This window comes from Camponotus floridanus, unplaced genomic scaffold, assembly GCF_003227725.1.
Source record: "Camponotus floridanus strain SB8 unplaced genomic scaffold, Cflo_v7.5 scaffold48, whole genome shotgun sequence".
Taxonomy (NCBI): Eukaryota; Metazoa; Arthropoda; class Insecta; order Hymenoptera; family Formicidae; genus Camponotus; species Camponotus floridanus.
This window is the reverse complement of record NW_020229636.1, coordinates 916,046-942,499: the sequence shown is the minus strand read 5'-3', so window position 1 is coordinate 942,499 and position 26,454 is coordinate 916,046. Positions and strand designations below refer to the sequence as shown.

Below are 26,454 nucleotides of genomic sequence, written 5' to 3'. Positions count from 1 at the left end.
AAATAATCACGCGATGAATGTTAAATTTCATTTGATTCTAATCATTATGATATTGTTATTTAATTATAATTGTTATTTCTTTTAAAAAATAATCATCTACAAGAGTAATTCAAAGATCACAAATTATTATAATATGACACGTAGGAAAGCCCAATGAAAATCAAAATTTTTTGATATTATATAACGATTATATAATTAATTATATAATCAAAGTTTTCTCTTAATAATATTAATAATATTAATTATTATATTATCACTCTTAACAAAATATTCGCTTGTAATTAAATATTTACTTATATATGTATTATATTATTTTAGATGTAAATTTTTGCTTCGACGAGACTTGCTCCCGAATAACAATAAATCCAATTATAATTATCATCTATTGTCCGTTTTGCAGAGCATAAAACAACAATGACGACACGATGCACGAGAAAAACGGAGCATGATTTCGAGTCGACGGAACACGTTCCATCTTAGGATGTTCGCCTGATCCTCGGGGAGCCTTGCGGTGTAGAAACCGGTCAAGGAATGCGTGTAACGCGTGTACGTACACGTCACGCCCACTCGTCGTCCCTGTCACGTACGAGGCTCATGCCATCGCATACGCGCTCCACTACCTGCGTACATATGTACGTCGATGCGTATGTGCATACGACGAGTGATCTTCGAGCGTCTGCGATGTCACGACACGCGTGCAGAGAGCTGTGTATACGTGTCTAGCAGCCTGTCACGCTTCATGCACCGACACAGAACTCGATAGGAGACGATTGTCGGATGCCGACCAAGTTGCCAGGAAACTAGCAAGAGCGACAAGATTGTCGCTCTAGGAATTTCCCGCTACGAATAGTCTATGCCTTTTAAAATCTGCTTAAGACACTATGATAATGCGGATTTAATTATGCAGGTTTGATTATACAAAATATTTCTGTATATTATAAATATGATAATATTTCTCATCAAGATCTGTCAAATGATTTTTCTTAACGAGATGAGATATAAAAAATAAATTTTGAATTTTCAACGAATAAAGAAAATTATGTTTCATGTTAATAAGTGAGAAAATCTTTTTTTCAGTTAATTTTAGACTGGACTGACAGAATTTTGATTAGTAAAATATTGAATGTTGAAGATATAAAAATTTAAGAAAATATACAATCAAATTATATTAATTTAAAATAAATTATTTCAATTTTCTTTTATGACATTAGAGCTTCAAAGAAAGTTTAAATAATATGATATGCAAGTTGTCATGTTCTATGGTAATAAAATAGATTTAGTTTTTTCATTGTCGAAACATAAGTGTTATTATATTACTGATTACACTTTGTTAAATACACGAAAAAGAGATAATAAAGAACAATTAACTACAGAATAATTAATGTGTCTGATACGTATATATTAATATCACTTATGTTTTATGTAGCGAAATGTATATATGTGTGGGCGAATGTATGTGTGTATGTGTGTATACATACATGTATTTATGTATTTCATGACAAAGAAAGAATTGTAAAACATAGTGTGTTCTTTTGCAAAAGTGTTAATTAATATTACGATTAAACAAATCATCTCTAATGAGTTAATTTTACATTGTGATATGTTTATATTTAAAAGATTATCTTTTGTTGAACAAAATATTTCTAGCAATATTTCTAGCAAAAATTCAATTACTTTCCAAGAAGTATTTTTCTTGTAGCTCCGAAATTTTGTCCTGCTTGAGTAGCTCCCTTATTAGTACCAGCTTGCAAGCCAATAAGTCCCTCGCCAGCTCTTAGTTGCTCTTCTGTGAAGGACCTTTTATTTTCTTCTGCTGGTTTCGGACCCAACCAAGGACCGCGCCATTCAGGATGCTTGTATGTCTGTAAATAATTTAGAGGTACATATTTTCCTTTTAATAGCTTATCTAATTGAGATTAAGAGATGTGACTGTCATGTAAAATATGCACTTAATTTATATCACATTATTTGTTTCCAGATTAATTGCAAATCTTGAATATTTATCATTATGGTTCTACTGCTAAACCTGCACCAAAGATTTTTGCTTCAAGAAATTTTACAAATTTAATAAAGACATCAAATTAACCATCGTATTTTAAGAAAATAATAAAATATCATTAATTAATTACCGTGCGTCCAATAGCGAAGATAGTGTTCGTTACTTGAGCGATATTTTTACGTTCCATCAGATCAACAGCTTGGAAAAGATCAACATCAGGTACGCCATATTTTACACAGGCTTTTTGGAATCTGAAAATTCATCAAAAAGTTCTTATCAGTACGTACAATCAGATAAACTCATCAATGTATTCACCAAATAAAAGATAAATAGAAAAAAAGCTCGCATATTCAAAATTAACGCGAAATATATTCCAGAAAAATAGACAATCAGAATTGATACGTAATGAGGAGGGTTTGTAAGACACATCATCGAGAAACGTCGACAAGTCGAAGGGAAAACAAAGGCGGGGGAGACACAAAAGAGCAGCACATTTAACTCCTTTATATGGCTGTTCGCCTGGGCATTGCTTTGAGCTAGTGACGCGCTTCTATTATTCAGTCGCTAATTATCACCGATTGGTGAAGCAATTAACAGTGGTGAAGCAAGTAACGTTTGTGCGGTACATATATTGTAATCTGGAAATGCGAGGAGTTGCGATGCCTTATCGTTATCTGTGTCGTAGAAATGACGTGTTGCGTGTGTCCGCTTAACAGGACAGTAGAATCTCATCCTCCGTTTTCACATTAAAGACAATTTTCGTCATCAATCATCGCACGATACGTAACGTAACATCTCGTAGATTGATCAATCGCATGTATCAAACGAAAAGTCTCGTTCCAAAGGAGGCACTTTAATTTTACGTCATCAAAGCAGCGCGAAAAAGTGAAAATTCAGAGAATACACGCCTTTTTAATGTATTTTATTACTTAAATTTATATTAATATTTCAAGAAACTTTATAGAAACGAAAAATGAAATTGTTAACGTCATCGAACATTGTATCAATGCTATCGATCAAGCGTGCGTTTGGACGCGCGTTACGTTCACCGAGCGGAAAACGTGAGGCAGGTCAGTGCTCATGAGCGGTCCGTCTATCAGAGGCGCATGAAGGAGCTCGGGTCGGCGCGCGTGCAGACTCCTTCTCGCGCCTTCTCCCACATAGACACATGTAACAAACGTGATCTTACGCGGTCGCGAAGACGCGACATGTGGCGGATACATCACCTTCGCCGGAATTATGCTGCTCGCGTAGAAAGGGAGTAACGCGGAGTGGCCGCGCTGCGCATCGTTCGCCCCACTACCTCGGGGAAGCGCTCTTAAACATTCAAAACGCGCCAAATGCTGAAGAAGCCGCGACATGCGCACGTGCAACGATGCCGACGGCGACGATGCAGGGAAATCGGCGGGACGGCAGCGCGAGGATGAGAAACTCCGTGTCTCGCGAGAGATCAAAGGCCGAGAAGGAAAGAAGAAACATAGGTTCGTGAAAAATGCACGAGATGCGTATGGTTCCTCGAGACGACGGCTCTAGAAGACTTGCTCTAGAAGAAATGCTCTAGAATAGATCTAGAAGAATAGCTCTAACATTATCCGGGTAACGAAGGGAGAGGGCAGTTTTCGTCTCTGCAGGGATGTTTCTTTGCGCTGTCCTAAAATCACCTCCTCGCAGGCAAATATTTCATCAGGATTGTAGCAGTGTGCTACAGGCGTTCAACTCGGTTATATATATACATATATATCCTATTTTCGGATTGCAACTGACATAAATATACCAGATGATTATTTATATGCGAAAGTATAAAGAATTTTCCCGAGAAAACGTAAGAGAAAATAAATGCACAAATTCTAAGACAAGAAGTAAATTTAGAAATTCACATTGTATATAATTGCGTAGGAAGCAAATTATGTAGATTAAACGCTGTAAGAAAGAGATCGCCTCGAGTGCATCTTAAATGAAATTTTCCGTCCAAATTGAACGTTATTCGATTGATCTACTATTGTATTAATCTCACGTATACAATGGAAAAGAGATTATTCGAGGAAGGGTGCAGTAGGTACATCGATTCGTCCAAACATTTGCGAATTTCCGTTCTTTTCTTGTACGCCTTTAGTACCTATCCTGCGTGTCTACATATATCTACTCCGCTTTCACTTTCATCGCGCTCCAATGTATAGTCGATGGTCCCGACCTCAGACTTTGTTGGTTCTCGATTACCAGGCGAACACGACGGGCCAGGAGCAGGCTCGTTGTCGCTGGACGTTTCGCGCGGTTTCATGCGGCCGCGGATATCGCGTGACTCTCGAAACTCGGGAGAGTCGAGAGGGTCAACAATCTCTCGACTGCGACGACGGTCGTTGATCGGCGTTGTCGATACTCCGTAATCGAGAAATTGACGCAAAACACTGTCGATTGCGTAAAGTCGACGGCGGATTAGGGCAGCATGAGATCGTAGGAAGCGCATCGCCGAGACTGAGCCTGGTGAGATAGTTGGAGAAGATACCTCGGGCGTGAATATATGAATCACCTGTGTCTTGCGTTGAATTATTAACGGAGCGTTTAATCGAAAATATTATTTTATTTTATTATTGTACTATGAGAGAGAGAAAGAAGGATGATTTATATATATTGTTTAAATAATTTCTCGTATTTTTATTTGAATGTATATATTTTTTAGAACCGTATACTTACTGATTGAGGTTGTCCATCATCTTATAATCGCCACCGGACGTATTGATCTTGGAGATCAGGCCAGGCTGCAATTTGTTCATGAGCTTGCAGAAGATGACACCATCTCTCAAAGCATCCTCGTAATTCAATTCTGTAAATGTGCGTAAATTATATAATTAATACTATATATTTATTAGATTATATATATATATTTTATATATATAGATTATTATATATATTTATTAGATTTTATTATTTAAAATATAATCTTATATATAATTTTAATACAAAAATATATTAATATAAAAACATTATATTAAAGTTATGATATTTAGATAAAAATGAAAATTATTCTTTAAAATATTATTTCATATTGGATTGGATGTATATATTGTATGGCATCTTGGGCTACTTGATGTGAGATATAAATTGAAATGATACGCAATATGATTGTTTTAAATTTGATATTTACACACAATTTTTATATAATTGATAACATAATGATTAATGTGTAATCTCGTGTCGATCAAAAAATCTCGATTATAGATTAAATGTGCAATACAGCGTGCATATATCTTTCGTAAAACTTCAAAGGACATCAGATAAGATATCAAGAAAGATCTAACTCTATTTAATTCACTTGATTAAAGAGATTATCGCGACATTCCGTCGCGTTTGAATAGAGAAAGCTCCGAGAGAAAGGGAGAGCGGCCCGATAGCGAAAAGAATGTTGACGATCACTGCGGCACCAGGATCGCAGAAACGACGTCATCCCTTCCCGCGCCCGGTGCCGAAATTCGCGCGGTTTCAGGGGAGGCCGGGGCTTGCGCGATAGCCGAGCGGAACCTTTGGTTTTCGCGGACCGCGGGAAGCGGCAATTATCGATGTCGAACTCCCGCCCCGCCACTTCCCCGACCTATCGGCCATTTTTTCGCTCGATACTCCGCGCGTTCATCCATCCCTACCTCTCTCCCACTATCGCTCCTCCTCCCCCTTTCCCTCGCCAGTCTCGCACCGCTATCCCTCTCTCTCCTCTCTCCCTCTCACTCGCGGGGACAGATCCGCCGCGAAATAATAACCGCGAGGCTAACAGCGTGCAACCAGCGCTCGCTCATGGCGCCCCATTATGCCAAGAGGCGAGCCAAGGGGGCATGGCATTTTTTGTCACGTCGAACGAAGAATCAGGAAAGGCCGGTCGCGTCTTGCGAGCGCCGGCGCTCTTTTTGCTCGCTTTGATCGGCGGCGGCGACGCCGCCACCGCCGCCCGTTGTTAGTCGCCGCCGTCGCCGCCGTCGCCGCCGGCGGCGTCTTCCCCGTCGGCGGCGACGGCGGCGGCGGCCGGTGCCTTTCGTCGCGACGCGCGCCCGTCGCCATTCGAAAGACACGACGCGTCTCGGGATCCTAGGGACGCAGACCATCGCAAGAGCTGTGCGTTTCGCCCGCACTCGGCACCGTCGTTGCGTTTTTTTTTATCGCTCCCCCCCCTCCCCCCCTCCCCCTCCGCCGCCACGTCAGCGATACAACCGGGGTGTATCGATGTATCCAATCTATCGGCGCGCGACGCTGCTCGCGCCGCCGCCATCGCAAATTGTATCGACGCACGGCGTCCCGACACCGAAGCAACAGTTGGCTTAACTCCCACACTGGGTGTTCCTCGATAACCGCCCTACACGGATAGCACTTTAATCCGCTGATGCATCTCATTGTCCGATTCTCCGATAGCGCGGTATAATTAAGTTGGATGCTAAATTAGCGGAGCTACTTGCATATCTTAGGCGGAGACTTATATGAATGCGGGATCGCTCGAGACCTTATTTGGACTCCGGTTCTCTCATCTTATGTGAAAAACGGTAATTTAATTGCTCTGTCGAAGTATCGTATTGCATTTGCCGCAATTATTTAGATGATAAACTATGGTGGGACATAATTTAGCGAATAACTTGTAATTCTCGGACGATTCTTTTATAATTGTAATAATATTAAAAATGTATAATATTCAACATTATTGAATATTCTGTTCTGCTTCGCAGAACAGAAATAATTTGAACCTACAAAGACTGGAATAAAAATCTCATTAACTCTACGCATGCAAAATTGCAAGTAATGAGAAAATTAAATGCGGTTATTTTAATATCAAAAATATGCATCGAATATAATGAAGCTCGTGGTGTATAAATTTGCACGAGAATATGGACATCTTTTTTTTCACTCGTGTTTTCGCTTCGATATACATATATTTTTTTTACATATTTCACCTTATCATTTATCATATTCGAAGTGTTGCAGTTTTGCAAGAACTCTTTGATTGATTAATACGCTAATTTTATTGTAATATGATAGTATATAATTTTTTGACAATGACATTTTTTTACAAATACAATTAACGGTATAAAAAATTAAAAATTATATCGCATATACATGTGTGCAATAAGTGAACTTTAAAGATCGAAAACTGTATCAAATCATTCCGCAAACCCGGTAATATTAAGACGAAGGATTTTCGGGGAAAAGGACACACGTGCCAATTGTCTAAAATACTACTAGCCTGATCCTGCAAGGACGACGGTCACGTGGTTTTGAATTGGTGGGGATCGCGTTAAACGCCTACCCCGAAATCTGTTCGCCTAGTAAGCGGCTGGTCGTACGCTTGAATTCTCGATTGACAAGCCATCGACAGGCGATTGGTTCTGGATGGTCCACTGCAATCCCGATTGACCAATTAATTTTTTCTTTAAACAAATGTGTAGTAACTCACATTATTACTGTTAAATTTCAACTTGTTCCGGATAAAATTTTAATTTAGAGAAATATTTATGTCAGGTATACAGACACAGATATGTATATTTTTTAAATTATAATTTCTTCGATTTAATTAAAGCTCGCTTCTCCTTGAAATAATTAAGAGAAAATTGATCAGAAATGAGAGACTTGTTGCTCGTTTTGTAACGCGAATAGTTCGCCTGGTATCAGGAATGTATTACGCGCTTTTGCTACGTTCGCTTTCGCTCGATGCATTTCTGCTTCCTTCTTTTCCTCCCCCCCCTAAGCTTCTCATACAGTTCGTTTCCACAGACGTCGAGTTCCTTTCGCATTTTTCAAGAATTTTATTCTTGAAAACTTTCAATTTCATTGACCATGCATAAAGCAAATAATAATATTTGAAGAAATAACGCGATACAATTAAAAAAAATATTTGACTTGATTATCAAACAAATAAAATGCTATACAATTTTTAGACGTATTTCTTTAAAAATGCGTCATGTGTCTAATAAAACTATATTTTTCTGCGAAATTGTTTACATTTTTGTCTCTAGATAATTTTATCATTATGCATGGAGAGCATGTAACACCATGTCTTTTCTAAATATTATAATAAAAAACGGAATAGCAATTTTAAAACAGAATTCTAAAAGTAATTAAAACATTCTTATCAAAAAATTAATGTACAAGTTATATTTATAAATATGTATTTGACAAAAATGCAAATAATTTTAATTAATATTAAATTTCCTCTTCCTGCTTTATATTTTTAGAATAATAAACATATAGAAGAGAGATATATTTTTTATTCTTAAAAATATTTTATATTAAGTATATAATTTTGTCCCCATTAGAAATAATAATTCTTAAGAATTAGAATCTGAAAAATAAATATATATTAAATTTAAATAATTTTTAAACATGATAAATGTATGCAAGAAGAAGACGCAATGTTTCTACAGATTGAACGTCCCCCCCCCCTCCTCATCCCTCTATAGATGATATAAATTTCACGCTGTACGACGCCACCGCTTTTGCGCGATATCCAGGCAGCATCCGCCCGGTGCTCTCTTCGATAAACAAATACGCGCCGCGTGCACGTCGGGCCTGGCTATCCGGGATAAACAAGCGTGACATGCTGATAGGTTCCTGGTAGTGTCGAAACGCGGTGAGATGTCGTAAACCCGAGAAGATGACAGAAAATCAATAGCGCGCCTTTACGCGGACGTCGCCGGCTCCGAGCTCGTCTTGGACCGTTTCTTTCATCCGTTGGCGAACGGTCACGCGTGATGCTGGCCTGGTCTTTTTCAGATGCCGTGCGTCTTCCTGCCGTCTTCGGGAAAAAATCCCCGAACGCAACAATATGTATCGACGGATCGAAACTATTCCCGCGGGTGATACTATCCTGTTACGTTGACACGTCATGGTCGTCATGTTTGGAGAATTTGACGTGAAATCGATGGCTCGTCTTTGATACGTCTCGTTATCGTTCGCGGTTGCCGATATTCTTGTGTTACCGATGTTGAATTGTCATCTCGAAACCGTGCCAATGAGAACGCGAAAGAGATTAGGAACATTATGCAAATGAACGAACGATAACGAACGTTCCTCCTGTACTATGTTTATGAAAGACGCGTAATATTTATACATCTAAATATCGATGATCAACATTATCATCAGTAGTTGATCTGTATGATTATGTATTATTACATTAATTTATGTTCATTATTAGTGAAATATATCTATGATTTTTACGTGTCTTGTGGATATCAAAATTAATATTAATACAGCAATTAATAAAATTGCCTAATACTTTAAAATCGCGTACGTGCGTCAATTCTAATTACTATTTATTTTTTTATCGTGTTAAATTATCAACAAACAAAAAAGAAAGAGAAAATTAATATTTGTGGCATTGAAATTATACATGATATATATAATAATAATCTTATATCTTTTTCTCATGATGACATATTATATTTGAATTATATTAATATCATATTTAATTTTTGCGCATTTCGCAATATTTATTGTATTGTTAGCGACTATGCTAATGCGATTAACGAATTATCCCAGGTATATCCCAGGCAGAAAAAGACACAACGAACGCGCTTGCGTCGTCGTCATATCGATTAAATGTCAGACTCATGTCATAAAGACGTCACAAGCACGGTTTTCATCAGGACAACATCCTGCGCTTGAATTTACGATCGTCGACATGGCAACAGGTCTCGCGGGAATGCAACGCCGTGGTACGCAGAATCCAAGATTCCCGCTGTATTCCTCTCATTTCTAATACTAATCTAAATCCTCAAGCAAATCCTTATCAGAATTTTTATTTTTATCCTTCAATATATTCTTTCCTTCAATATATTCTTTATTTAATTTATTTAAATGCATATTTTATGTAAAATTTTAAATGCATATTTTATGTAAAATTTTAAATATGATGTACAATATTTTTATATAATCTGTCTTTTTAAATATATGCATTACATGCATATATCCTTCAGAAAATTAAAACATATAATAATAAGAAAGCGTATGCTCTAAAGAAATATTAAAAGAATATTAAAATTAAATTAAAGATTTGCTATCTCAAAAGATATACTTTAATTAGGAATTAAAAAGAAATTACTTTTTAGCGATTAAAAAATAAGTAGAAGTGTGTGACTAGAAATAAATGAACGAACAAGATACTTCGATTATTTGCATTTTTATCGAACTGCATTAATATCTATCATAACCTTTAATGTTTAATCATCATAATATTAATACAAACTACGTATGTTGAACAATATAATACTGTAATACATGCTTTCATTAGACACATATTTTAATAGTATAATCATTTAATAGCAGATGCGCGCGCGTGAGCTTACATTATTGATAGCCACCTGTTGATCGCGATAACCACCAGTTGATCGCGACAAACACCTGTTGATTGTACGACGCTCGTAAATCTAGCTCGGGGCTGTAATCCTGGTAGGCTCGTCTCGGAATGACGTCATTGACGATCTTTTGACGGACAACTGACACTCGCGCCCCATCCTCGAGTGATCAGCCGTCCGTTGTCGCGCATCGAATGATTCTTTCGTATCGAAGAAATTCTTCTTATACATCGGCGGATCGTGTCGCGAACGAGTCCTCACGACGAGCGTGAGAGAAGCTTACCAGGATCCTCCGCGCGGGATGGAACACAATGTAGCCGTCTCCATAAATTCATCTACTGCCCGACGTTGCTTTCCTAGTAGGTGCGAGCTTTCGTGACGTCACGTTGTGTCATATGACGAGACCTATCGAGGTATCGACAGAACGTGCTCGATAATACACAATGAGTGTATCCGATTCAAGAGACGGGATAATAAACAGGGCGAATGAGGGGAACGCAACTGTAGGGTCGTAATTTAACGAATCGATCCGTTGATGTGTCGGCGGGACACCCTATAAATCCCTCAAACGTCTGCTGATGCCCTGGTGCACCCAAGCGACTTACGCCGCCGTGACGGACAGATGACTGACGTTTCTTCTGTTTCGAAAGCACATTTTCAAAGCTTTAAGCAGCATTCACATATTGATGTAAATCACTCTGGGATTATTCAAAGATGATTGCATTGAGCTGGAGCATTATGCAACAATGCAATATGATTTATTTTAATAGATAATAGTTTATCAAAATAATAAAAATAACAATATATAAATTATATTTAAAATACAAAGAATATGTATTTTATTTTATTTAATTATAATTCATTTTGAATGTAATATGGTTTAGTTATACATATATGTAATCAACAGATATTATAAATTATATCGTATAATTTTTTGGTACGAAAAATAAATGCCCAGCAAAATCATTAACGTTTAATTAACAAAGTTATAAAAGATGTTAATATAAAATATGAAATTTTATATCCAAAAGAAGTATAAACAAAATTGCTTATCGAAATTGCAGTCGCTTATTATGAACGCTGCTTGATCAAAGTACCCGCAACAAACAATAATTATTGTACGCGAAAGTATGTGAAAGCAGGGATAATAGGTGAAAGAAGTGCGGAGGTGACATGTAACTAGCAGCACTAGAAGCACGATCATCCGGAGTGCTGTATGTGGCCCTGGTATGCCAGCGTCCTTACGACGTAACATGATGAACAGATGACGGTAAATCAATACGCATCGTCGACTTGGTCAGTTCTAATCAATAAAAATAAAGATGTCTTTGTGTGTCTTAAATATTTGTTTATCAATAAACTTTGATTGACACAACCATTTTTCTGAAATATTCATTTTTCTATAAAAAAATATTAATTCATGCAATGATTAGTAAATTGATTGTATTGTATGAAAATGTCTAATATTAATTAAAATTAGATTGAATTTTCCAATATATGAAATTCTTGTACATTTACAAACTTTGAACGCAGGAAAACACGTGTATTGCTTCTGATCGTTTCTTGTGATATAAATTTAATTAATGAATGTCCATATTTTTTCTCCAAATAATTTCAACATAAACTTAATAAATTATTTGTATAATATATAAATTATATTTAAAAAATGCATCTTTACTGCATAATAAAAATATAATATTAGAATTATATTACATACATACATGGACTATAACAATCTAAATAACAAGAACTTCATAAATTATTTTACACACACACACACACACACACACACTCTCTCTCTCTCTCTCTCTCTCCTCTCTCTTGATAATTCTCTAAAATTTCAATTATTAAATATTTTTGTAAATCTGAAATAAGCGTAGTATCAATCTAAGTTTTTTAATTTAAAGTATAATTTAATTTCCCCTGAAATACGTGTCCAATCAATCGTATTCGACTATCGACGACATGAAAACACTAATGCAATATTTCATTATTGAGACCTGTCAAACAAGGGTCGTGCCAAGCATGCCTCGCGAGCTTCCGGGAGCAGGCTACCATCTGTATTTGGAAGTCCCGCAGGATACCTCGAAATTCCCATCAAATTTGCGTTGTGCGAGCATCAGGATTACAGTGTCTAGGATAGGTCAGGTCAGGACGCGACGAGAAGAACGTAATTGAACCTCGACCGTTTAAGTTCAATTTTAAACGAGTCAATAACATCAAAAGCTTCGACTATCCGGCTCGCATCCTCGCATAGAGCTTGAACATGCTCTATGCGACATGTATTATAATCTCCCTTAGATCACCCTTAGATTCGTTACGTAAGCAGGGAAACCGAAAGATGAATACTGGATTTGTTCTCAAATTAGCAAAGCAGCAGAGAAAAAGTGAAATAGCAAAATACATTTTTTAAGAATATTAAAAAAATAAATAAACGCATACAAAAAATTGCATTATTCCCTATAAGAAATTTATTTGAACTTATTAAAGCTTTCATCAGATCAATTGTATTACACAATTTTCTCTATTGTAGATATTATCGAGATTTCAATTAGCTTTCTATATAAACATATTCGATTCTGTCTGTTTACGCTCAAGGTTCATGGGGACCAGGCTGCCACTCGCTCAAGAGAGCTTTCTTGCATGTCGAGGAGACCCCCACTTAGATTGTTGTAGGTATCGAAGGTTTCTAGTGGGGATTAATCATGTGCTCGAGTGGGGGTGGTTTCGTCGTTTGGCCACCTCCATCGCGTCCTCGACACAACCAGGATGACAGTCATGGATGGAGGGTCGTTAAATCTAAATACTTGCCATAATCAGTGTTATTGAATATGTCACGAGTTCCTTCTCTCATAGATCTCTTAGCAAATGCGAAAAAAAGGTTCAGATTTTTGGTGATCAAACATATATCTGACGAGCTCTCGCGAATCAGCAAGAACTACCGAACTTGAAACATTAAAAATTTATTAATCGTTAATAAGTCGATCTTTCGGTTTATTCGTATCAGATATTTAGAAGTGTAATTTTTATAATTGTATAATATTTTTATTTGCTATTATTTGAATAATAATATTTAATCTTAACGGACAAAATGTTACCATTGGTGGTAACAAAATTGATATATTAAAATAATAAATCATATAATATATTTTTATAACATATATTCAACTATCTCATCTTAAGTTGATTATTTGTTTTTTTTCAATAAATAAATAGATCATTTATTTATTTAAATCAATATTAAAATTATGTTTTTTTAAAAGCTAAATGATAAATTCATGATATATTTTTATTTTATTAATTATACATTTTAAAAATAGCATTTCATTATTTACAAATTGGCAATTAAATTGATTACACATAATATTTAGGCACTTAAGAATAATATAATATTATTAAATGAGATTTTATGATATTTCTTCGATCTCCATGATTTATATTTGGAATATTTATAACAGAAATGTGAAACGAGTAAAAAAAAGTGTCGCGCAAACGTACGCGAAGCAACGTCGATTGCGTCGACGCCTGGCGTGTTTGTCACATCAGGGATGTATGTCGAATCGGGGGTTGTTTGCTGAGGCAGGTTCGATAGGGTGGCTCGCAATGACGTAACAAAGCGCGCGTTTTGCCAGGGGAATATAATACGACAGGAGGCAAAACTACCCCTAGTAGTTCAGGGACAGAGTTCAGTGATCCCTTAAAAATCCCTTGACATCATTTCGTAAATTCTTGTTTACCTCAAGTTTTATTCGGAATATAATTTTTCCGCTAGAAGCTCATCGTTAACGCTTGTACATTTATCGATAAATCTTACAAGAATAAAAACTGAGTTAAAATTATATGTATAAATAATTACATATACATATATTTAAGTAATTATTTATATTTAAAATGTCATGTATCTATGCATGTAAATTATACTCCCATATTTGTATTTATACGAAAGATGTATTTTTGTAAGTAGCTTCGACAATTTAATTTATAATAGTGAGATATAAATTTAATATATGATACTTGCAAATTATAAATGTTTAAAATAAATTTGATTTATTATTATATTTGTTATTAGGATCTTGTATGTATCATACAATGTGTATTCTGTATGGGAGAACTGACCTCGACGAAGCTTAACCTTTGCGACGTCACGCGACCTGACATTTGTATCCGGCAATTATGCGATTCTAGTTAGATAACAGCACGCGCTTTTCCACCCCTTTGGTTCAACGTCACCCCAATAGGGATGAAAACATCGGAACGCTTTCAGACTCGTATCACCTCCGCGGAACAGGAGCTCATATATGTTTGTAGCATCATTAAGTGTATAGCTATTAAAGCTATTGAAAGAGACTAAATATTTATATTGATTATTTTTAAATATAAGATATTTTGAAAAATATTCATATTAAAAGAAGCAATTAAAAAGAGCTATTCATTTTTAGATATTCTAAAGAATTAAATATACTCCTGATTCGTCAATCATTCATTCTTATATGAAAATATAATTATAATATAATGTTATTATGAATTAAAAATAGCAGATAAATTTAAGATTATAATTAATTAATTAAGTGTAACATCTTCAAAAAGTTATATCTATTTATTATATAAGAAATTTGTAAATTATATGTTTAGTGAAATAGAACAACGTATATATATTAGATAATTATTTCTCAAATGAATTAAAATACAAGCATTATTAAACTTGTAGATTTTCAGCTTCCCTTACATATCAGAGTTTCATATCCAAACAAGATTTCTTCCAATCGATAGAGAATATGATACGAACATAATTTCATTCTGACATAGAAATAGATATTTTTTTAATATTCTTTTACTTTTTATTACGTTTAGAACTTTTAAAAAAGAGCTAAAAGATATTTTTGGCTAAGACGTGACATGGTATTTTATAAAGTTTGCAATATATAGTTTAATATTGTCATTTTAATTTTCTTTAATTAATGGAAAATAAATTGGTTCTTTATATATTAATCCCATATTAAATAATTTTAAATTATTTAGGTGCAATGTTTTTCATATTTTATTATTGTTATGTTATAAATAATCATTGAACATAAAAAAATAATATCATTTGACATCCAAATAACGTGCATTTAACGTATGTTATAAAAATTTTATAACAAAGTTAAAACAATTGTGGAAATTATTGATTGTATGGAATTCAAATAAATTTTTATTTAAATTAATTTGTTATGGAATCTTACCTGATGGAAATCTTTCGCCAATTACGGTCTCGATCCATTGTTGAGCTTCTGCTTCTTGATTTGCTTCACGCTTGCCAGCAACCTGCGTTTAAAAGAAGAAACCATAAATCTCTGTAGAAAATGTTACGTTAAAAAATTTCAGTCTCCAGTTATAAAGATGACATATGCTACCCAACTGCACTTTTCTAAACAACTTAAAAAAAATAACAGCTCAGTGACGCTTGGCACAAAGACAGAATGATGGATATTATTTATTTTATATTTTTCTCATATAGACATTTAATTTTAGTCATGAAGTCTAATTTTATCTTTCGTAAACACTTTAAAGATAAAAATAATTTCTGAAAAAATACAGAGTGTCAATTCTCTTCTTTTACACATGATAAATTTAATAATTGAGATAAATTTAATCTTTTTCTAACAATAAATAATTAATTAGAAGATAATGAAAAATTCGTATTCACGTGCATGTATAATTACTTCTTGCGAAAAGAATAAGTCTAATAAAATGTTTGTGTGTGTGTAATGCACGGTATGAATGAAAAGAGAATAAAAGAAAAAAAATTTCACTCGTTGATTAATTTTATGCTTGGTATAAATATTATCAGTTTCCGCAGAAACTTTCAAAAATTGCCGTAGCCGATGGTATTTCACATCGTCATGGCGGGGTATTGGTAAAAGTTTTCAACTAGCAATAATCGCACCTCGGTAGAACCTCATTGGTTACGATATCGCCTCTGCGCAAAGATGACGATATGCTCAGCCGGACCAGTATTCATAGTGGCTAGAAAGGATTTTAACATCGAGAAAGTCTTCTATATTAGCTCCACATAGCGTCCGTTTCACAAACTAAAAGCAGCTGAGGCGAAGGGAGAGACAGGAGTTACATGGCGCACATCGGAAACATGTGACTCTGATCAACTCCGATGCGCCACCACAAAATGAATAAGAATTGCCATTATTAACGCATAATTTAAATGATAGACTAGCTGGATATTTGCAAGAAAATATATCTGAACAGGAGAGCATGACGGCAGAAAGTGCGCGCTCGAGGAAGCACATGTCCGATATAGTGTCAGCGTTCGAGAGAGAGAGAGAGAGAGAAAGGGACAGAAAGAGAAAAAGATTATTTTTTTCTTGAATATCTCTCACGTATTTCTATGATATAATTTTAACAAATACAGTGATTGATATTTTATAACTATGTCGAAATTAAATAATAAAAAGCAATTTTAAAATTGATAATGCTAATAAAATTATATTAGCATTAACTTACATTTGTAACAAATTGAAATATAATAGTATGTAAATGTATGTAATAGTATGTAAATGTAAATAGTATGAATTAAAAGTTAGATAAATCAATGATTTAAATAATAATTCAATGACGTAAATAATAATTTAATTACACATTTATAATTTATACATAACAATGGCAGTTTCGGTGCAAATCAATTGCACATCCGAGTTAATATAAACTTAAATAAATAACATAAACATATTTTAATATTGATTAAGTGAAAAATAAACCTAATGTAATATGCTCAATTATTTTAATGATTATAAATTGATAATAATTATTATCGAATTGAATAATAATAATTCACAATATAATTCACATCTTATTTCATGAATGTCAAAGATATATAAGATGTCAGAGATATATAATTTTTTTTCGCATATCAATTTTTTTCAGTCTATTATATCGGATATTTTTTTATGTCAATGTTGATGATTTTTAAAAAGATATATTACAAAATGTTGAAGATTTTTAAAAAGATATATTACAAAATGTTTTATGAAATCGTGGTATTTTCTAAAGAGATTATCGATGATGTACCACATTTACTAACGAAACCATGTTTTCTTGCGTAATTCAAATGAACGCATCACAAAATCGTTCCAGACATCTACGCAGATTCGTTGTGTTAGAATAAACTTGGAAATGGCGATGATTGATAAAATCTAAACTCGGCGGTGGTCTCACCCTTCGAAGTGGCCAGAATCCAAAAATTACGACGTTTACGTATCGGCGTTTTCATCTGGCGAATGTCCACGCAAGTTGAACTGTACTTTTGTGCGAAATACACCCACTTGTTTTAATTTTTTCACCGATTTGTCATTTTCTGCATGCACAGTTGTAATGCAGGATTATAATGCATGATACCAAAAGTTTCATAATATTTCGTATATGTTTCGTAAAATATAACTCTAACAATAAGTTATATTTATTTATTGTGTTGCACTGATTTTTTTATTTATTTATTTTCTATTTTTCTTATTTAGATTCACGATTCAATAAGAATTATAATTAAATATATTCTGCTAGCTAATTAACTAATATTTAAACTTTCGTGTTTAGGTTGTAATATATGTAGTCAGAGTATATTGTATATAATGACAATAATAAATATTTTTGAAAATGAAATTTTTTAACACGAAAATGAACTCACAGCTAATGATCTAAATTAAGTGTCGGTTAAGAACTTCATGGAGAAGTGGGTCATTGAACTAAAATATATTTGCGGTTCAAATTGTTTGTAAATTAAATTGCGAGTTCTTAATAAATCCAAATTTAAACATTAAAAAAATTTTTATAAAACACGCATAATGTATACAGATGCTAAAAATAGACATCAGATGCCACGCAGCTGTGTGTCAGTAAGGAAACTTTCTGTGACTGACATTTAAGATCAAAATAATTTTGTTAAAAAAAATTATTTTTTAAAATCCTTTTTATTAAAACGTTCATTAATATTTGCAATAAATTTCACATATGATATTTTCGTGTAATATTATATAGAACATATAAATAAAATTATTTAAGAAGTTTTCAATCATTAATCGTTATTTTTTATATTTATTTTATATTTTCTTACCAGAAAATTATTGTTTATATTATTATTTTGCTTTACTCTCTCTCTCTCTCTTTCATATTCCATGTATAAAATATAGTGTCAAATATTGTATTGACAATATCAGATGATTCTCTCGCAATCGTTTGTTTGAATGTGTGAATTGTAATTTAATTTAAGATCACAACGTGTCTTGTAAATAGGGCCGCGGTGTCAAGATTTGGTTACGAGCGGGGGTGTGGGAATACCCATCCAAAAACTAGGCAACGGGCCAAAAGCACTCGTTGCTTGAATATCGGCAGGAAGGATACACGGAGGGGATGACGCCATATAGCGTCGCGACGCGCAGCGTCCGATTTAGTTTCTACTCAAAGTTTCAAAGTCACACTATTCAGGAAAGCTATCATCGCTGTCGAGGAAACGACATAGCAACAAAATGCCGGTATGTTCTTTTTCGGAAACAGCTATTTTTTTATTCCTGTTTTAATAATTAATCGTGATTTGATTCCAGTTTAATATTTCTAATGAAAAATATACATGTATGTTTTTTTATGCAAACATGTATACACATACAATTAAACCATATGCTTTAATAAAATGTAAACATAATTTTTATTTATGAAAAAAATAATTCATGTAACAATTAATGTTATTTATAAAAGGAGATGAAAAAATAATTTAAAGTATATGTATTAGATAGAAATATATGCAATCAATGTAAATTATAAATACAATTAAAAATTATAAATATAATTTTTATTGCTCAGTTATGTGTAGCGATATTACCATCTACAATTACTATTAAATCCCGAAATTTTTAACATATGGATATATTCTTAACATATTTATAGTTATGATCTAATTCATCATTCTGCATGATACATCGTTTTACGTCAGTACTCTCTTTTGATATATCTTTTTCCCTCTCTCTCTTTCCTTCGCATCTGATGTATTTATATCCGAACATAAATAACATTATGCAATGCAGACTTTTAAACGTTATCCCAAGAAATAAAACAGATTTAGAAAATATCAATGGATAACACTTAACGATGAGAGCTCAGTTTTAATAAATTTAGATGTGATTTCTCAAGTATAGTTTAATGCACAGGAATTTAATAATTATTTAATTAAAAGGGGATTACGATATATTTGCATTTTATCCAACTTATATTATTGCTCTAAAATAATAAATTATTTTTCAAAAATATTACATTAATATTCAAGTTATTGTATTAATATAAGTTATAGTTATACGTATTATCTAAATTAATACATCTGTGTTAATTTGTCATATTATGTATTTGATTTGAAGTAAATAAGCAATGACAACGTTAATCAAAATAGTTATAAAAATTGATTTTTTTTTGTTATATTACTTATATAAACTACACACACACACACACATATATATATATATTTACATAATTAATTTAACATCAACGTAATTTAAAATTTTGTCCTATATGCGTGGGAGATGTATGCTCAATTATAATGTCCAATTCATGCGAACGATACGTCGTAATGCGTCTTCAGCACAGGTGTGCGGCTTGATCTGTCGCCAGCCAATTCACGGTGTTGCGAATCATACGGACCCATCCAATTTAACTTTAAATTTAGTGATTTACTACGACATTGCGCGTCACGTTCGCAAAACATCCTCGGAAGCGGTGAGACCGCATTCGTCGGAACGGAAGCTGCTCCCTTTGAAAATGGAGCTTAAAATATCATCCGGAATAGATGCGACGAGAAACACATTGCCCCGACCATGTCTAACATGTAGATAAGAAGTAAAAAGATTTCATATAATTCGTAATGCAGTGAATTCGAATATATTTATTAATTATATGGCTAATATCATGAAATGAGAATTCACTTTTCACTTTCGTCATTTTTAAGACATCTTGAATCGCGCCTTATATTATATTATAATTTGTTGATGCAATTTATTTAAAAAAATACATCTTTGTTATTCAACGTCTGTTTAATCTTTATTATCACTTTTTTATATATTTTAATCTAGCTTTATATTCTAATGATAATATATACTTGCCATTATTATTAATAAATATAATATATTATTGCTTTAAAATTGTAATATCCAAAATAATCACGGTAAACGCGCATTTATTCACAGTCATGTAACATATCGTAGACATTCTGCACTCAATTAGAGTCAATTAGAGTTACTTTCATCATTCAAACCGATGTTATACATGTTGGCTAAGTTTATCGAAATTGTTATATATGTGCTTTCGAAACCGCGATCACGATGTTATTACAAATTGCACAAGTCCATTATATATCTGAATAACATCATTCTTCCCAAAATATCACATGGTTGAGCGAAAGTCGGAAAGTTTGTGAAAGAAATCGCTATTATACGATGACTACGATATTTATCGCGCAGTCTTAAATCGTGGCTTCAAAAGATTGTAATTTAACTTTGCTATAAATATTGATTTATTGCTTTGACTGAATAGTGCCAGATTCACTTGCGTTAGTCAGCTGTTTGAGTCATAAATCGAATCATATAAATGTTAAGAAATTCTAAGAGCATAAAAGCCATTAAGATGCTCATTATTTATTTCTCGAGAATTTCTCATGTATAAGATTTATATATTTATTTGCTTAAAATATTTAAAAATAATATATAGTTAAAACTATCATTAGAGATTTACATTAGAGATTTATATAATTCATTAAAGATTTATATAATTCATAAATAAATTACATTTTTTTTTAAGACTTTCTTACACTTCGAAAGACAATCCATTTAACGTATGAATCAAGATACAATATATAATGTACATAAATGCAAGCAAAACAAGTATCTGATAACTCAATCGTTATTTGATGGTTTTCGTAAAAGCCAAGATTTCAGACGTCGTATTTTATTTTCGATGTTGGACTTTACGTGCGAGTAATCCTACACCGCCGCGATCTATTTTTGATATATCCATTTTTAAGTTATCCAGAAAAATATGCATACGATCGACGTTTTGTGTAAAAATGCACTTTAGAGCTAAATTCTCGTAATAAAATAAAAAATAATAAAATAATTGTATATTAGTATCTTTTTAAAAACTAATTTATATTTGTATATAATTATATTTTATCTATATTTCAGGCTCGCAACAAAGAACAGGAAGCTGAAGTTCTTTTTTGGATCGAAGCTGTATTGGGTGAGAAACTCCCTTCTGGAAACTACGAAGATATTTTGAGAGATGGTGTGATTCTTTGCAACCTAATTAATAAACTTGCACCCGGATCGGTTAAGAAGATTCAATCTAAAGGCACTAATTTTCAACTTATGGAAAATATTCAAAGGTGAGAGACATCAAATTATTCTAATGCGTGTTTCTTTCATTTCTTTCTTTCTATATAATATATCTAATCTTTTATCTCTACATAATAATTTGTTTGAATAATAATTTAATAATTTATTTTAATTTTACATAATAATTGTATTAATAAATTGTTTTATAATGCGTATTCGTTGCCTCACAGATTCCAGGCGGCGATTAAAAATTACGGTGTACCGCAAGAAGAAATTTTTCAAACTGCGGATCTCTTTGAAAGACGTAACATCCCTCAAGTCACTCTCTGTCTATATGCACTGGGTAGACTTGTAAGTATTCAATTAATTAATTATTCACAAGTAAATATAGTAATTAAGAATTAATTTATTATTTCCAACATATCTTTTTTTTATGATAAAAATATGAAAACATATGTGCGGTGAAAATAAACTTTCGTATTTATATTTTTATTTTTGTAGAAAATATTCGACTCTTTCTATTTTTTGTACTTTAAATCTACAAAATATAAAAAGTAAAGCTTGCAAAAAATCTCCCTTATTTTATAGAAATAACACACAATTGAATGTAAAATGACACACAACAGTTATATTTTTCGTATAGTCTATTTACAACTCTCATTATTTTTTTATGAAATTTAATTGATTAATTTTCATCAATAAAACAGACTCAGAAACATGATTGGAATGGACCAAGTTTAGGACCGAAGATGGCAGAAGAGAACAAGAGAACCTTCACTGAGGATCAGCTTCGTGCTAGCGAAGGTCAATTGAATCTTCAAATGGGTTACAATAAGGGTGCTAGTCAAGCTGGCCACGGTGGCTTTGGAAATACTCGACATATGTAAATTTTTTATGGAAGCGAATTATACATATGTCAAAATAAAAAATGCACATAATGCATTAAATGATATAATAATTGGTTAGGCTATAAAACACGAATTTGATACAAAAAACTTTAAAATAAATCGCATTTTTTAATCACGCGGAAAAATGTGAAGATAATATTAAGCTTTTGACATATTTTTAAAATTTTTTTCTATTACTTTCATTAAATTTTTAAATTTGATAATAAATAATATTTATATACCTTTTATTATCATAATTAATATTGGTATAAATAAGACTAAATTTTTATATTGATTATCTCTATGTTATAAGTAAATTGCTTTTTACATCGTCATATATATGCATCTCTGAAATATTTAATAATTTTAATCATTATTTTTTAATCAACATTTATTGATATTTAACAGCTAATGCTTTATCTTTTTTCAAATATCGATAATAGAAACATATTAACTTTTTAGTCCTGCAAGAATATATTTTTATATGAATTTATAATGGCTGTAGTTTGCATATAAATGTAAATATAAGTTTTTTCCGTCGCACATTAATGACATGTAAAAAAGCGCTTTATAAAATCATATTTTACTCTCAAATTTACATGTATACACTTACATAAACAAATTTTACAATTTTACAATTACACACTAAATACATGAATAAAAATGTATTCGCGGTTGAGGATTCATATATTTCAAATAATGATAAAATAAATTGCTTGATTTTAAATAAAATGTTAAATATATTAAATGCATATAATTATATATATAAAAGTATATAATTATATCTTGTTATATACTACATTAATTTACCATACACATATAAAAATACGTACATACATACATATGTACATACATACATATACACACATACATGCATACACACATACACAACATACATACATGCTTACATACATATATACATACAAACATACATACATACATACATACATACATACATACATACATACATATATACATACATACATGCATACATACATACATAAATACATACGTACATACACACACATACATACATATATACATACATACATACATACATACATACATACATATATACATACATACATACATACATACATACATACATACATACATACATATATACATACATACATACATATATACATACATACATGCATACATACATACATAAATACATACGTACACACACACACACATACATACATATATACACATGCAATTCTATACATTACACTATTTTTCATAAAAAATCTTTAATAGAGAGTTATAAATTTAAAATATTTATAAAAACAGTTAAGATTTATAATACCAGCGTTAACCTCATGTAATGTTTTCAATAAACAATTTCATAAATTATATAATTTAATTCGATTGTATCAACATCTTATTTTTACAAATTGATAAATTAAATAAAAGTTTCTTTTGTTATTATTTGCAATATACAAACGTAATATTAAAGACATATCAATTTCCATCTAAATAAATAAATTATATATATAATTTTTCAAAAAACAATAATGTTTCTTTTCATAAGTTATACATAGTCGTCTGTCATATATATTATATGTATATGTATATGGATACATTATAATTGTGTTTATATGTATACTATAATAAAATTTATTATAACTCTAAGATGTGTATTAAATTATATACTATATAAATATATAAATAAATTTTTGAAATATAGATTAACTAACATGTAAAGCAATTAAAACGAGGAAGTAATATAAGCAATTAAAACAAGGAAGCAATGCAAGAAATACCGACATTGCAATTTGGGACTAAGCCAATTTCACGCAATATTCACGATGACCATTTCACTCATATGCTAGTAATCCATTTTAATGAAGTTAATCTTTGGATAATAAATCTTTTTGAATCAGCATATTGTTGAGGTGAATTGCAATGACTAATATAAAGTTTATAATTTATTGCTCTTCGAACAAAATTTAATTTGTCTTTTTGTCTTATATATGTTTTGATAGGATAATATATGAATATTAATTATTAAAAATTAATTGTAATTTTTATACATACAATTAAACACTTAATTAAACATATATTAAATATAATTTAAATGAGAGTAAAAAATTTTCTTACGCGTTGCTATGGTCTACTTTCGTACTGTCTTGTTTATCTTTTTGCACCCACGCAGATATAAAAATATTCACTGTTTGTAAATAAATTAGGCACTGCAATCGCGTCATCGTGACACACTTTTCTGGATTTTTAGCGAAAGGTAACGCTCGTGCACGCGCGTTCCCATATGTTTCTAGTAAAGTTTAATTCATATAACTTTGCTTTCCTTGGCAGATCCGAGTGCCTTTCGGTTTATTTCTGGATCACCGACATATACAGCAGCCATTAGATTTTGGTCATGGTTCCATATCAATTTAACAGAATCGATTTTTCCGTAACAGAATCGATTTTTGCGAAAAATAATTTTTGTGTCTCAGAGTATTTTATTAACAATTATTAAATAACGTATTTCATTTGAATAAGTTTTCATAAGTATTATCATGTTTTTATCGCGTTATTCACTATTACACTTTATAGATTCATAAGATGATACATAAAATGCTACATAAAGATTTACTATTCTGAAATTTAATACTAAAAGACGATTATTTGCACATTTCTCTATTTTATGACAGTATGTGATATTGCTTGAGGATTATTTGCTTATTTTTGGTAAGAGAAACATGAATAACGATAAATTTTGGATGATGATTCATGGTGTTAAAAATGTTTCCCGAATTAGACGCGCTTTAATGTACGGATTTACAAAAATTTCGCAGATTGACGTACTGAGTCAGAGTATATAAATAGAAAAGCCATTATTTTAAATGCTAGAACTGTTAAAAATATATAAGCGCAATATATGGAAAATTCTTATTTATTATCCACAATTTTATAACGCTTCAATTGCATTTAAATAAAACATAATTCGTCGTATTAATTGTACTGCTTATAAGTGAGTTTTAACTTTACATGCAACTTTTTTTATAATTTATATTTTAAGAAGTTACGAAAATGTATATTGATATATTATAATATTACATATGTATATTGATATATTATAATATTATATATGTACATACATATATTGCAAATAATAATATTATAGAATTTTAGTCTTTTTTTTTCTTTTTTAATTTATTAATTTATGGAAAAGAAAATATTTTTAAATTTCTTAATACTCCTCCATCTTTACACATATTTATATTGTTATTATGTATAGAATATTATCTTCATTATAAAGGAAAGAGATATATGAGCATCATTAATATAAATGAAAAATCACATCCAAGTAAGAAAATTAAAAATATAATAACGGATCATGAAATTGTTCAATATTATATACTTTTATAATATATAATTTAATTAATGTTTTATAAAGCATTTCGATCTCTATAAAAGATTAATTTAAAGAGCAATTCTAGAATATATGAACTACACATAGGATAAATAATATTAGTATAATATATAGCCAACTAACCAATGATAATGAACTTGACTAATCACGAGAGAGAAAGAGAGAAAGAGATAACGTTTCAATTATTAGAAAATACGATAATAGAAAATACGAGATAAAATATACATCCCCGATATATGTATAATAAAATGCAATGAGTAAATGCTTGATTATGCGAACAATTTAATTAAAACGTGATGATAAATATGATTAAAAAAAGAGATATGATATTGTATTTCGTATACATTTTGTTTCGATTTTAAAAAATAACGCGTCACGTACCTGCCAAAGTGGGCGTCCAGGCATGGCGGATTTGCGTAACTCGTGCGTTTCTTCTCCGAAATTTTGCGTCCCTCAGCTTTTCTCAAGCTCGACTCGAGCTGAAGCACAAAAAGAGTGTTCTCCATCG

General features: G+C 31.9%; 2 protein-coding genes and 1 non-coding gene across 3 annotated transcripts; 1 reads left to right on the top strand and 2 right to left on the bottom strand.

The window, feature by feature from the left end:
- Positions 1 to 1,280: 1,280 nt before the first annotated feature.
- On the bottom strand, positions 1,281 to 26,454 carry LOC105257523 (muscle-specific protein 20-like). Its single transcript, XM_011268203.3, has 5 exons — positions 26,328 to 26,454; positions 15,543 to 15,624; positions 4,691 to 4,820; positions 2,130 to 2,250; positions 1,281 to 1,862 (listed from the first exon to the last, which is right to left on the bottom strand). The coding sequence occupies exons 1-5, from the start codon at positions 26,349 to 26,351 to the stop codon at positions 1,671 to 1,673; spliced, it is 549 nt and encodes a 182-aa protein (XP_011266505.1). The 5' UTR covers positions 26,352 to 26,454; the 3' UTR covers positions 1,281 to 1,670.
- Positions 16,151 to 16,291, bottom strand: LOC112639141. Its single transcript, XR_003123312.1, has one exon. It is a non-coding gene; the product is annotated as a U4 spliceosomal RNA (small nuclear RNA).
- Positions 18,698 to 22,585, top strand: LOC105257522 (muscle-specific protein 20). The gene is made up of 4 exons (XM_011268202.2): positions 18,698 to 18,839; positions 21,528 to 21,727; positions 21,908 to 22,028; positions 22,385 to 22,585. The coding sequence occupies exons 1-4, from the start codon at positions 18,834 to 18,836 to the stop codon at positions 22,562 to 22,564; spliced, it is 507 nt and encodes a 168-aa protein (XP_011266504.1). The 5' UTR covers positions 18,698 to 18,833; the 3' UTR covers positions 22,565 to 22,585.